Source organism: Mirounga angustirostris, unplaced genomic scaffold, assembly GCF_029215605.1.
Source record: "Mirounga angustirostris isolate CCGP_5_RB_7025 unplaced genomic scaffold, mMirAng1.0.hap1 SCAF_7, whole genome shotgun sequence".
In the NCBI taxonomy this organism is placed as follows: Eukaryota; Metazoa; Chordata; class Mammalia; order Carnivora; family Phocidae; genus Mirounga; species Mirounga angustirostris.
Genome location: NW_026991715.1, coordinates 70,338,855 through 70,351,508, shown reverse-complemented (window position 1 = coordinate 70,351,508; position 12,654 = coordinate 70,338,855). Strand labels below are relative to the sequence as shown.

Here is a 12,654-nt window from a genome sequence, read left to right as displayed (position 1 = left end):
ATGAAACATCGTTGAATGCCCAACAGTTCTCCCTCTCTCTTTTTTAAGATTTTATTTGTCAGAGAGAGAAAGAGAGAGAGCACAGCAGGGGGAGTGGTAGGCAGAGGGAGAAGCAGGATCCCGCTGAGCAGGGAGCCCAATGCAGGACTCAATCCCAGGACCCTGGAATCATGACCTGAGCTTAAGGCAGACGCTTAACCGACTGAGTCACCCAGGTGTACCGCAGCAGTTCTCTTTTACTAATAAATCTCCATAAGAGCTCAACAGACTTTTTCGTGTGTACGTGGTTGGATAGGTTACACTGGCTACCATTTTAACCTTAAGGTTTACATTTCTTTAACTGCTGCTGAGAGGTTCCGTCACTGATTTCAAGTGTCTAATCTCCACTGAATCCCACGGGTTTCTCTCTAAGCAGTCCGTTTCTTTTTTTTTTTTTTTTAAGATTTATTTATTTATTTGACAGAGAGAGACAGCGAGAGAGGGAACACAAGCAGGGGGAGTGGGAGAGGGAGAAGCAGGCTTCCTGCTGAGCAGGGAGCCCGATGCGGGGCTCGATCCCAGGACCCTGGGATCATGACCTGAGCTGAAGGCAGACGCTTAACGACTGAGCCACCCGGGCGCCCCTGCAGTCCGTTTCTTGACCATCTTCCAACCTACCATAGTTTGCTATTTACTTTCTGCCTAGAAACTGCTGCGTACCTTTTACTGTTTTTAGCTCAAGCTTTCAACCCGTTTTTCTCAGCAAATGTCCTTGCTTCCTGAATTTCAGAGAAAAGAGAGGGCATTAGATACAAATTCCAACTTTCCACACTTCCAGCTTTAAAATGGTTTTTCCATGTTTACCTTTTCTTCCCTCCTTCCCTAGCCTCAGAGAGAGAAACATCTCTCCTCACCCTCTATCACTTCTGTTCTTCCTGCCCTGTCTGATCTGGCCACAGCAGAGTCTTTCCTCCACTTGTCAGTTTCTCCTTCTTTGTTGGTTCTTTTCACAAGTAAAGAAAACAAAACAAAACAAAATCTCCTTTGAACCAACCAGTCAAATGTCCTTCCTAAGCTATTCCTTTCTCTCTATTCTCCATTAAATTCTTGAATAAAAATAACTATTCCTTACACGTGTGAAGTACTGTACAATTGCTTTATATTTGTTATGCCACTTAATTAAATCACACCATGATCCTAAGTGGTATTTATTCCCATTTTGCAGATGAAGTAGAAAGTAGAAAAAAATTTGTATTCATGACTCAGCTGAAGTCAACCAGATAAGATGGGTTGGTGGAGTTAGGATCATGCTCTACTACACAAGCAGTTCTCAAACTGTGGTCCCTAGACCGGCTGAATCAGCATCATCCGGGCACTTGCTAGAAAAGCAAACTCTCAGGTGTGCCCAGATCTACTGTATCAGAAAGGCTGTGTTTCAGTCCACGTGATTCTGATGCAAACCACAGATGGGGAGCACTGTACTAAACCACACTGCCCTCAGCTCTCATGCTATTTATCTTTGCTACCCTTGACAGAGTTAGTATTGTTTCTTTTTGAAACTTTCTTTTCTACCAACAACTCCAAACTGTTCTAAACTGGTTCCCTTCCATTAATAATCTTTCACTAGCCCTCTCCAATACCTAGTTACTAAAATACTGGTAGTCTTTTCTTTTCAAGATTTTATTTATTTATTTGACAGAGAGAGAGACAGCTAGAGAGGGAACACAAGCAGGGGGAGAGGGATAGAGAGAAGCAGGCTTCCCGCGGAGCAGGGAGCCCAATGTGGGGCTCGATCCGAGGACCCCGGAATCATGACCTGAGCCGAAGGCAGATGCTTAACCAACTGAGCCACCCAGGCACCCCTAAAATATTGGTAGCTTTACTAATGTCTCCCACATCTTACCAACTCACTGACCTTACTGCATTATTTCCCAGAACCCTGTGCTGAATGTGATCTTCATGTTGACTAAAGGTGTGGGTACCCAGCCATTTGCCTGAGCCAAGCATTTGTTTGTTGTTTTTTTTCTTTTTTCTTTCTTTCTTTCTTTCTTTTTCTTTCTCTTTCTGATTTTATTTATTTATTTGAGAAAGAGAGAGGGAGGGGGAGGGAGAGTGCGTGAGCAGGGGTGGAACGGGGGGGGGAAAGGAGGGGGGAAGAATCTCAAGCGGACTCTGGGCTCAGCATCAAGCCCAATCCCATGACTCTGAGATCCTGACCTGAGTCGAAATCAAGAGCCAGACGCTTAACCGACTGAGCCACCCAGGCACCCCGAACCAGGCATTTCTAAATGATGTTGTTCTTTCATACTCCCATTCCTACATTTTATTGGCTAACCAAATTTCATTCGTAGTTACCTTTACAATTCTCAAACCTGTCACCTACTCTCTATTCCCAGGTATGCTGCCAGAGCATTATAGGCTGGAATATGATAGTAGCCCACCTAACTGGAGCTGTTCCACATTTCAGAACCCTCCTGTTTCCAGTACAAGCAGTACAAGCATGTCATTCCTAATCAAAATTTAAAAAAATCTAAAAACTCACAAAATATAAAAAACAAATCAGAACAAAACAAACAAAAACTCCAACTTTGATGGCTTCCCACTGCTTAAAAGCTGAAGTTTAACAGCCCATCCCAAGCATGGTAGCATGGCATGGAGGCCAACCTACCCTTGTCTGCCTCTGCTCCCAGAGTTACCTTCCTAACTGCAAAGCTTTTCTTCTTCCCACCCCCACCCCGGCTCTTTGCTAAATCTCGGCAAGATGGATCACTTTTCCTTTGCACTGCCCTGGCTAACACTGTTTCTCTGCCTGAAATACCCATCTCTAACCTTACACTCTTCACTTAGTTAATCAACATTAAAGGTGTCACAAACTCACAGGCAGGTGAAATGAATGAATGAAGTCTATCACGTGTCATAAGGTCACATGCCCCATCTAAAGGGGGCAGCATCTACTTAGGACTGGAGAATTGCTGCCAAGCAGGTACTGCCATTAAAGAAAAGCCAGAAGTTCAAATTTTTATGTGGAATTTCTCAATTTACAAAGTTTGCAGCAAATTAAACCATTTAAAACACTGTTCTGTGTACTCTTGTATATCCACCAAATAAAATCCATCTGCAGGCTGTCAGTGTGGACCTTGGTGCTAGTTCCACTAGGCCCTGGGGATTTAAAGGTGACCAGACAGGGCCTCTGACCTGAATGGCTCACTTCTGGGGCTCATCTCAAATGCCAGCACAGGCAGGAGTAAACAGGCCCTTCACTCAGCTCTTACAACATTTTGTTTGCATGGCACCTGCCACAGTGTACTCTCACCAGTGATTGTTTACTCTCTTGAATCATCACATTCTCCAGGAGCAGGCCTGTCACCTTCATCCTGGTACTGGTAACACTAACACAATGTGCTAGCACTAGGCACTTGATTCTCACTATGGCTATAAAGAGATGTCTAAGTATCTACTTGTATCGACTTGATGTCAAACTTCCAAGTTACTTTGTATTTTTGCTCTTCCTAAACCCATATGATGATTTGATTAGGCACCCTGCTGGAAGATAAGGTGTCACTAAATAAATCATCTCCTTAAAATTAAACCGAATTATGCTTTGAGTCTTGTTTTAGTTGTATGCTATCATCCTAATGGGTTTTTCTACACATGTTCCTTGCACGATGGTGGTCAAAATAAGGACTGTTTAGAGATATCTTTGGTAAATTCAAGAAATTATTTTGGTCCAGGACAGACCTTTTCACTTTAGAAAATAAGGCAAATGAGTTCATTTGTTAATTTCAGGGTGCAACTTTTTCCATTTTAACAAAAGCACTAAAAAAGTCAGCTTTAATTTTTGCTACAGTTATATAATTTCTAGTTTTGCTATCCAAGCACGCTCACAAAACTAATTTAAGCTGGGTATTGCCAGACTTAGAGGATGTCAATCATTTTTTAGTGAACCAAAACACTCTCATTTTACTAAGCACCAGACTTAAGAGTGGACTGCTTGAACACTGGTATCTATTTCATTCCTCAATTGATCTAACATCTAGATACAGCCACTGTCCAAATATGTGCATATGTTCATGGCTACCATCTGCAAAATTTATAAACATCAATCCTGCTGGAAGAGAAATATGTTTTTGTAGTTACTTAGATGTCTCTAAATAAAGGAGGGTAAATATTTTATGTCTTCCCTATCTGTATAATCAGTAAGTTAGAAGCCCAACCATATTTCAGTTATTAAAGATTTAGCCCCCCCATCACTTTATTCTACAACTCTGTATGATGTTGTGTTTAAGAATTCATCTATGAGTAGACACTTGATTCCTTGACGTTGAAACTCCATGCCCTGTGTTCACTGTGTGCCATCAATAACGAAATTGTAAACTTACCTGTAGACTGTTGAAAATGACAAAGAGGACCAACATCCAGAAGTGTCTGTAAGCCATGTGCAGGCCTCCCCAAAGCCATGTCACAGAAATCAGGCCAAAGAGATATAAAACCAATGGAATTTCTAGAAATAAAAAAAAATTTTTTTGAGCTTTGGTATACTGAATAGTCACGCATACACACAGATGCATATCAGCTCTTTTCTTGTATACTCTGTATGCCGAAGTACCCATTTTGAAAGAACAACCTTGGAAATCCCATTCTTATGCCAGAGAAGAGAAGGCACATTGCTGAGTCTACATTCTTTCTGTTTTGCTGGTAGGCAAGGGGGTGGGGAAGAATGAGAACTGTTCCTCTCCTAGACTACCACCTGCTGGACTGTTCAGGAAGTGCCATGAACTACAGAGATGCAATCCCATTTCAACCCCAGGTAAATAATCCCCTTGAAGAGCTCTCCACCAGAAAACGGCAGGCAGTGGTGTGCTCCCGAAATGAGTGTAGTCTAACCTGACATTTTATTTATTTATTTATTTTAAAGATTTTATTTATTTACTTGACGGAGAGGGAGAGTGCACACGCGAGCACAAGTAGGCCGAGTGGCAGGCAGAAGGAGAGGGAGAAGCAGGCTCCCTGCTGAGCAGAAAGCCCGATGCGGGGCTCCATCCCAGGACCCAGGGATCATGACCTGAGCCGAAGGCAGACGCTTAACGACTGAGCCACCCAGGCGCCCCTAACCCGACATTTTAAAACAGAAATGCTACAAATACTAGTTTGTGTATCATAGAAAAGGATATACTCATCTCCTTTTTTCTAACAGAAAAGACACCAAACTTTATAGCTAACATTAGAGCAAAGATGAAGTGATGGGTTTGCTATTGTCAACACTAAGTTTACTCTATCCTTGTTTCTCATGTAATTTATTTCAGTAGTTTTCAGGACAGATTTCTTCAGGGCCCAGGACTTCATTACCCTTTTCATTCGTCTTTGATATGTGCATTACAGAATAATAACCTTAAAAAGGGGATTTTAACATTGAAATGACAAGCTATATAAGATTTGGAAAGTGAATCAGATCACAGCAGCTGCAAATAAGCACATTTCAAGCTGTTGTCATCAGGATGGACCACACCACTGACAACTCTTAGAGGACAGGCCTCAATCAAGGTCCATATATACCCACCATTATCACTTACTGCCTGGAATCTACATGCACTCTGGAAATCGGAAGAATTAAATAATCCAACTTTAGCAATTTAAAAATTTTATTTTGAAACATTCTTGAACTTACAGAAGAGCTACCAGTACAGTCTGACAACCAGGGTTTTTTTTCTTACTGAGCCACTTAAAAGTTTCCAACTGAATCCTGCATCACCCTCTGAATGCTATGTTTTTAAATATATTTTTATTTTTATTTATTTATTTTTTAAGATTTTATTTATTCATTTGAGAGAGAGAATGAGATAGAGAGAGCATGAGAGGGGGGAGGGTCAGAGGGAGAAGCAGACTCCCTGCCGAGCAGGGAGCCCGATGCGGGACTCGATCCCGGGACTCCGGGATCATGACCTGAGCCGAAGGCAGTCGCTTAACCGACTGAGCCACCCAGGCGCCCCTTTAAATATATTTTTAAAGTAACATTTTTAAGTTTATTATTTTTTTCTTAATCTCTACACCCAATATGGGGCTTGAACCCAGATCAAGAGTTGCATGCTTTTCTGACTGAGTCAGCCAGGTGCCCCCATACTTTACTTCCTTTTTGTTTGATTTTTCCTATCCAAATACTTAAAAAAAAAAAAAAAGATTTATTTATTTATTTGAGAGAGGAAGGGAGAGAGAGAGAAACTCAAGCGGACTCTGCACTGAGCCTGGAGCCCAACGTGGAGCTCGATCTCATGACCCTGAGATCGTGACTGATGTCAAAACCAAGGGTCAGGTGCTTAACTGACTGAGCCACCCAGGCGCCCCTCCTCTCTAAATACACTAATGTATATTTTCTATAAAGATATTCTCCTACATAAACACCAGGGGACCATCAAATCAGGAAATTAATGCTGATCTATTACTGCCATCCTCAGATCCCATTCAAGATTTGTCCATTGTTCCCATTATCCCCTTTGTAGCAGAAAGGTCCGGTTGACATGCTTCTGCAATCTCCTTTAATCCCCAACACCGCATCTGTGTGGACTTGGCTTTCAAGACTGACACTTTTGAAGATTACCAGCCAGTTTTTCCTGTAGAGTGTCCTTAAATTTGAGTTCATCTGATGTTTTCCTGTGATTCAGATTATAAAGTCTGGCAGAAATCACAGAAGGGAGGCTGGGCCCTTTTTATAGCATTCTGTTGGGTAGCACAAAAATTCAATTTGTCCCATTACTTGGGCTGCTCATTCAGGTCACTTGATTAAGGTAGTGGCTCCATACGTTCTCCACCGTGAAGTTAGTCTGTTTTCCTTTGTGATTACTAAGTATTTGTGTGGGATGACCTTGAAACTGGATAAACACCCATTCCCTTATCGAATGTTTGATTTACTCATTTATTTATTTTTAAAATATGGACTCATAGATTCTCAATTTATTTAATGGGTTATTGTCCATTATTTTCATGTTGATGCCCCAAATTATCCTAAATTTTGCAAGATGACTTCTGTGCCTTTTGTTATGTCCTCATCATTCTGTTAAGCACTTCCTTGGTTTTTGGTCCAACAAGATGTTTTAAACTCATCTTGTACTTTCCCTGATCCAGTTCTGGTTGGGGGGGGAGGGGGCGGAAATGGCACTTAAAAACAAAGACTGGGTACTAGGTATGCTCACGATTATTGGGGTGTTTCTACCCCTAGGCCCTCTCAGTAGACAGAGCTAGAGAATATATGGAGGTACACATATGAACGCACACACACATTTACATCTGGATCACTGGATCTGTCTCTATATAATGAACATCATTAGGTCACACCCATACTTCTAATTTCAATCCAACACCACAGGGTTAATTCTAATTTTCTTCCTTTTAATTTTTGTAAATCTCTTCTCTGTTGTTAAGAAATCTATTTCTCATTGTTCTTAATATATTTACCTATTTGATCAACCGCCCTATTTGATTGTAACCAGTCTCCCGATGCTATCATCCCTTCCCTTGCACACGTGGGTTCTGACACCTCCTGTGGGGCTGTACCCCACCCCTCACACAAATGCCCCCCTCACAATGAACAGGGCTCCCATACTCCATACTTCAACACCTCTCTCTGGATGGTAACTGTGAGTAGGGCGTTAGGATGAGATTCTTGGGCAAGGGAAGAGAAAGGAAAAACACTAGAAGAGAAAGGAAGGAAAGGGAATGGGGGAGGGGAGAAGGAATAGGGAACCTGAGCAGTCCTTTTTTTGAGGAGAAAGGCACTATGCTGGTATCTTCCCAAATAGACCCTTCATAAGAAATATAAAATTGTCTGAGTTATTATTATAACTTCACAGAGAAAACAAGAATAATATAAAACATAGTTTGGGGTGCCTGGGTGGCTCAGTCGGTTAAGTGTCTCAGGTTATGATCCCAGGGTCCTGGGATTGAGCCCTGCATCTGGCTCCCTGCTCCACGGGGAACCTGCTTCTCCCTCTCCCTCTGCCTGCCACTCCCCCTGCCTGTGCTTGCTCTCCTTCTCTCTCTGTCAAATAAATAAATAAAATCTTTAAAAAAAAGGACACAGTTTATACAGATGAATAATTCCTTTGTCATTAATGCCTTACAGCAGGCCAGGAGAAAATGTATTAAGATTTATTTAAATTTTATAAAAATTTATTTTTGTTTAATGAAATCATACAATTTGATAAAGGGCCAGGGGCTCATTTTTACTTATGACAAGATACCCTAATATTTAGGAAACTTCCTATGCTATGCTCATTAAATTTTTTAAAGATTAGATATCAAGTTTGGCAATTGCATTCTTTGTTCCCACTGTGTAAGTACAAAATTCTATTTATGGCTCTGTGCAGAGTACAAAAGGACATGCGTATTTTGCATGAACAACTAGGAACCCAATTTTCAAAATTTGGCCTGCATGTTCCTCTAAAGTGCCTACAGCCAAACAAGTGCTGTGTGCTGACAAAGCTCAGTGGGAGAGCCAAGAGAGCATACTGGGATTGACTAGAAACACCCATGGCCTAGGTTTCTCTGGAACTCTGCAGAAAAGTGTGGTAGCTTGGCACCCCAGACCAGAAACTCTGCAAGGAAGAAAGCCAGTCATAAATAACTCAGTGTATTGAATAATAGACCCAGGCTGGTTTTCCAGCAGTACAACGATGAGTAAACGATTTCAGATGGAAGAAACATATCCAGAGGCACATCCAGATTTTGTGGGCCTGAAGTTTATAAAACTTGCAGAGCCTTCTTTAAAAAATAAGAATTGCCAAAGCAAAAATACGTATCGAATCCTGGAAGGGACCTATGCAAGGGAGGGGCCCTAAAACTTAAACTTCATCAGCCTTATGGCTAATCCATCTCTAAGCAGGTACCTTCATCCTCTTTGGGGTGTAGAGTAACTGACTGCAGAAGGGCTGTTGGGAGTGGGTGGTAGTGATGAAGGGGGAGGGGCGTGTTGTTGTTTAACAGCTGCGGTGAATTCCATTTGGCAAACTGAAAATTAATGCTGCACTTAATGAAAATCATATCAGTTTCTTATTTCACAAGCTGATATTTCACATTTGGTGAACCACTAGTTTTTTGTTGTCTGTGTAAGTCAATGCTTACGGAAGCAGGCATTTATAACTGGCAACATTAGAAACTTATATTTAGGGGTGAATTAGAAAACAGAATTTCAATGGTTCTAGGTACTTTCACCATAAACATCTTTGCTGCAAGCATTTTTGGGGCAAACATTTTAGACACATAACTGACTGGCCATAAAGCAATTTTGCCATAACAAAAATAAAAGAGATGCCTGGTTGATGGTTTGGTTCATTTCTCCATTGACACAGTACTCCCATTTTCTACAAATCTTAGCCCTCAGAATGGTCTATACACTGGCAGAGTTTTGAACCCACATTTTCCACAGAACTTTGGAACATCTGTCAACGAACATGTGACAATATGCCAAGAACAATCAACAGTGTAGAAGGTTTTCATAATGCACTTCAAAGCTCAGTTACAAATATGCATCCTAGTATTTAGAAACCGATAACTCTGTTAATGAAGGAAGAAATTTTAGTAAAACAAGAAAAAGTGTGATGCTGAACTAGGAGATGCATCAACAAACAAACCAACAAAAGCATAATACTATGAATGAAAGACTTGGAAGACAAATGCTTAGGTGCAATTCACAAAATAAAACCAGTTATCTGTGCAGTGAATCTACACACATTTAAATGTATTCAAGGGCGCCTGGCTGGCCCAGTCAGTACAGCATGCAGCTCCTGATGTAGGGGTCGTAAGTTCAAGCCCTACGTTGGGCATGGAGCCTACTTAAAAATAAATAAATAAATAAATAAATAAATAAATAAATAAATAAATAAATAAATAAATAAAATGTATCCAAATATTTTGTATTTCACAATAAAGTCTTTTTAATTTTGTCATTCATTTTTCATATTTGATTATGTTCTTTTTAATGAATTCCCTCTTTTATTTTTCGTGACTTTATCTCTTATGACCAAATTGCCTTTTGGCCTATTAGTTATGTGGTGAAAATGTCTGCAGTGGAAATGCTTGCTATTGTATATACCTGTGATGGAATATTACTCAGCCTCAAAAAGGAATGAAATTCTGACATGTGCTACAACATAGATGAATGCTGAAAACATTATGTTAGATAAAGTGAGCCAGACACAAAAGGACAAATATTGTATGATTCCACTTTTACGAGGTGCCTCGAGTAGGCAAATGCATCTAGACAGAAAGTAGAAGAGAGGTCAGCAGGGGTTAGGAGAAATGGGGAATAGGAAGTTCTGTTTATTAGGCACAGAGTTTACATTTGAGTTGATGAAAAACTTCTGGCAATGGACAGTGGTGATGGTTGCACAACGTTGTGAATGTACTTTTTGCCACTGGAGTGTAAACTTGAAAATGGTTAAAATGGTAAATTTTGTGTTACGTATATTTTACTACAATTTTTTTTTTAAAGGCCATGCTAAAAAAGGCAGGCTTATGTTAAGATGAAGTTCTATGACAGGGAGAAAAAAAAATCAAATCCTCAAAGTACTTAATTTATTTTATTTTTTTTAAAGATTTTATTTTTTCATTTGAGACACAGAGATACAGAGAGAGAGAGAGAGAGAGCATGAGCAGTGGGAGAGGCAGAGGGAGAGGAAGAAGCAGACTCCCCACTGAGTCAGGAGCCCGATGTGGGACTCGATCCCAGGACCCTGGGATCATGACCTGAGCCCAAGGCAGACGCTTAACCATCTGAGCCACCCAGGCGCCCCTCAAGTACTTAATTTAAGTACTTAAATAAGCAAGGAGTCATTAATGTGAAAAACAAAGTAGTCTGAAAGGTTTTAGTAAAAGAAATTACTTGTGGAAAGGAAAAAAAAAATCAGCAAGTGGATGTGTCATTTAGTACTACTACCATTAAGGAAGTCTACTTATGGGCTTTTGTAGATTCCATTGAAGATACATAAAATCTCTTTATTTTTTAATGGAAAATATTATTTCAATGAATTTAATTGCCATTTTTAAAGAAAGTGTGGTGCTATATTATTTCTTCTCTTCATAATTGCAGCCCTGGCTTTATTGCCAGGCACCAGTGACAACAATCATGGCTTTATTATGGAAATCACACCTCATTTACATGAGGCTGAAATTTATTCTGTGTTTACAATCTCCTAAAGTACTTGTTTTAATTTTACCTCACTGACCTTCTGATTCTAACAATTTGGATGGGCTACTAAAACAAACTCATCAATGTAAAACAAGGAACACAGCTGTGAAATAATGTGTAGATTTAAGATATTTATGGGGCTATTCCAACAACAGGAATGCATTATTTTTAAATGAGAAAAAAACGGTAATTGAAAAAAAGATATCAAAAGGCCTTATTTCTAAATTATGGGCCTTTATTCCGAAATTAACAGATACTTGGAGGCAAAGAGGTTTCACGGATCTGACCCATTTCTTGGTAAGAACATATTAACCGTGTTCTTAAGCTTCCTTAACAAGGGTTAACACTAACTCCGTGATGCATAGTCACCCACTAGTGTTCTTAGCGAATAAACTGAAAGTCATAGAAGAACACAACAGGACACAGATTTCACAGAACTGCCAAATCAGCATTAGGATACTATGGGTGGAAGAGATAATGAATCTACAAACATTTACAAATGTATCTGGAGGTAGGAGCCACAGGACTCAGAATAGTTTCCGTGTTCCCCAGATGGGTTTTAAGAGCTCTCAAATGTTTGTTGCAGCAAGCTAGATTTTGTACATCTCTGCTCTCCACTGTGTACCATCCTTACTAAATTCATAATCTCCATAGTCACTTTCTTTCAATGAGCACTTTAGGGACAATAATTTCCAAATGTGCACCTCCATTCTCTCCTGAGCTCTAGAACTCCAGGCCTGGAGGTCCCCAAAACATACCAGGCTCAGTTCATCCAAAGCTGAATTTACTATCCTTCCTCTTAAACTCTCTTCCTTCCGAGTCCTACTAGTACCACCGTTCCCATAGATTGACCCCATGCCTCCCTGCTGCACCACATGGGGAGAGAAACCATACCCAGAAAGCAGTCGGCACAGAGCCTGGCACAAAGCACATGCTCAATAAGCTTTACCACTATTACCCTCATTCTCATGACCATCATGACTTTAGTCAAGTTCAGGAAATAGCGCATGGCTATACATAGTGCCTTCTTGCGTATTTGGAGAGCCCAACAATCACATAATAAAAAAACATGTTGAACTTTTTTTGTACCTGAATTTCCCAAACCCATTTAGCTATAGGACCCTTCTGTTTACCTGACGGAGTCTGAAGATCACTCTTGGAGGAGGGTTGCTTTCAGACGGCAGACTGTAAATTCCACCACATCCAAACCATCACTGAAATCTTCCTGACCAGTGTATTTAAACTGGACCTCTCAGTGTCTTCTATCCACCCCCCCCTTCCTCCCCCACTTTTCTATTCAATTCTAACCCATCCCATCCCACTTAAAAATGCTGGCAATGAGTCTCCCCAATGCATTGTGACTCACAACTGTAAACTTCTACTCTGAAAGGTAATTTAAATAGCCCAAGAACCTCTGAGACATAAAGTGGGTACAGTAAACATCACCGATAGTGGAGGCCTACGCTACCACCTTCTGGCATGGATTTACCCTCACCCTT

The 12,654-nt window shown here is 40.6% G+C and overlaps 1 protein-coding gene across 1 annotated transcript in view; it reads right to left on the bottom strand.

The window, feature by feature from the left end:
- The window catches only part of ADGRV1 (adhesion G protein-coupled receptor V1), a 515,575-nt gene that overhangs the window by 59,920 nt on the left and 443,001 nt on the right, over positions 1-12,654 (bottom strand). The window contains exon 87 of the mRNA XM_064596364.1: positions 4,359-4,480. Within this exon, the coding sequence (XP_064452434.1) occupies positions 4,359-4,480 (122 nt within the window). The remainder of the gene's footprint in view (positions 1-4,358; positions 4,481-12,654) is intronic.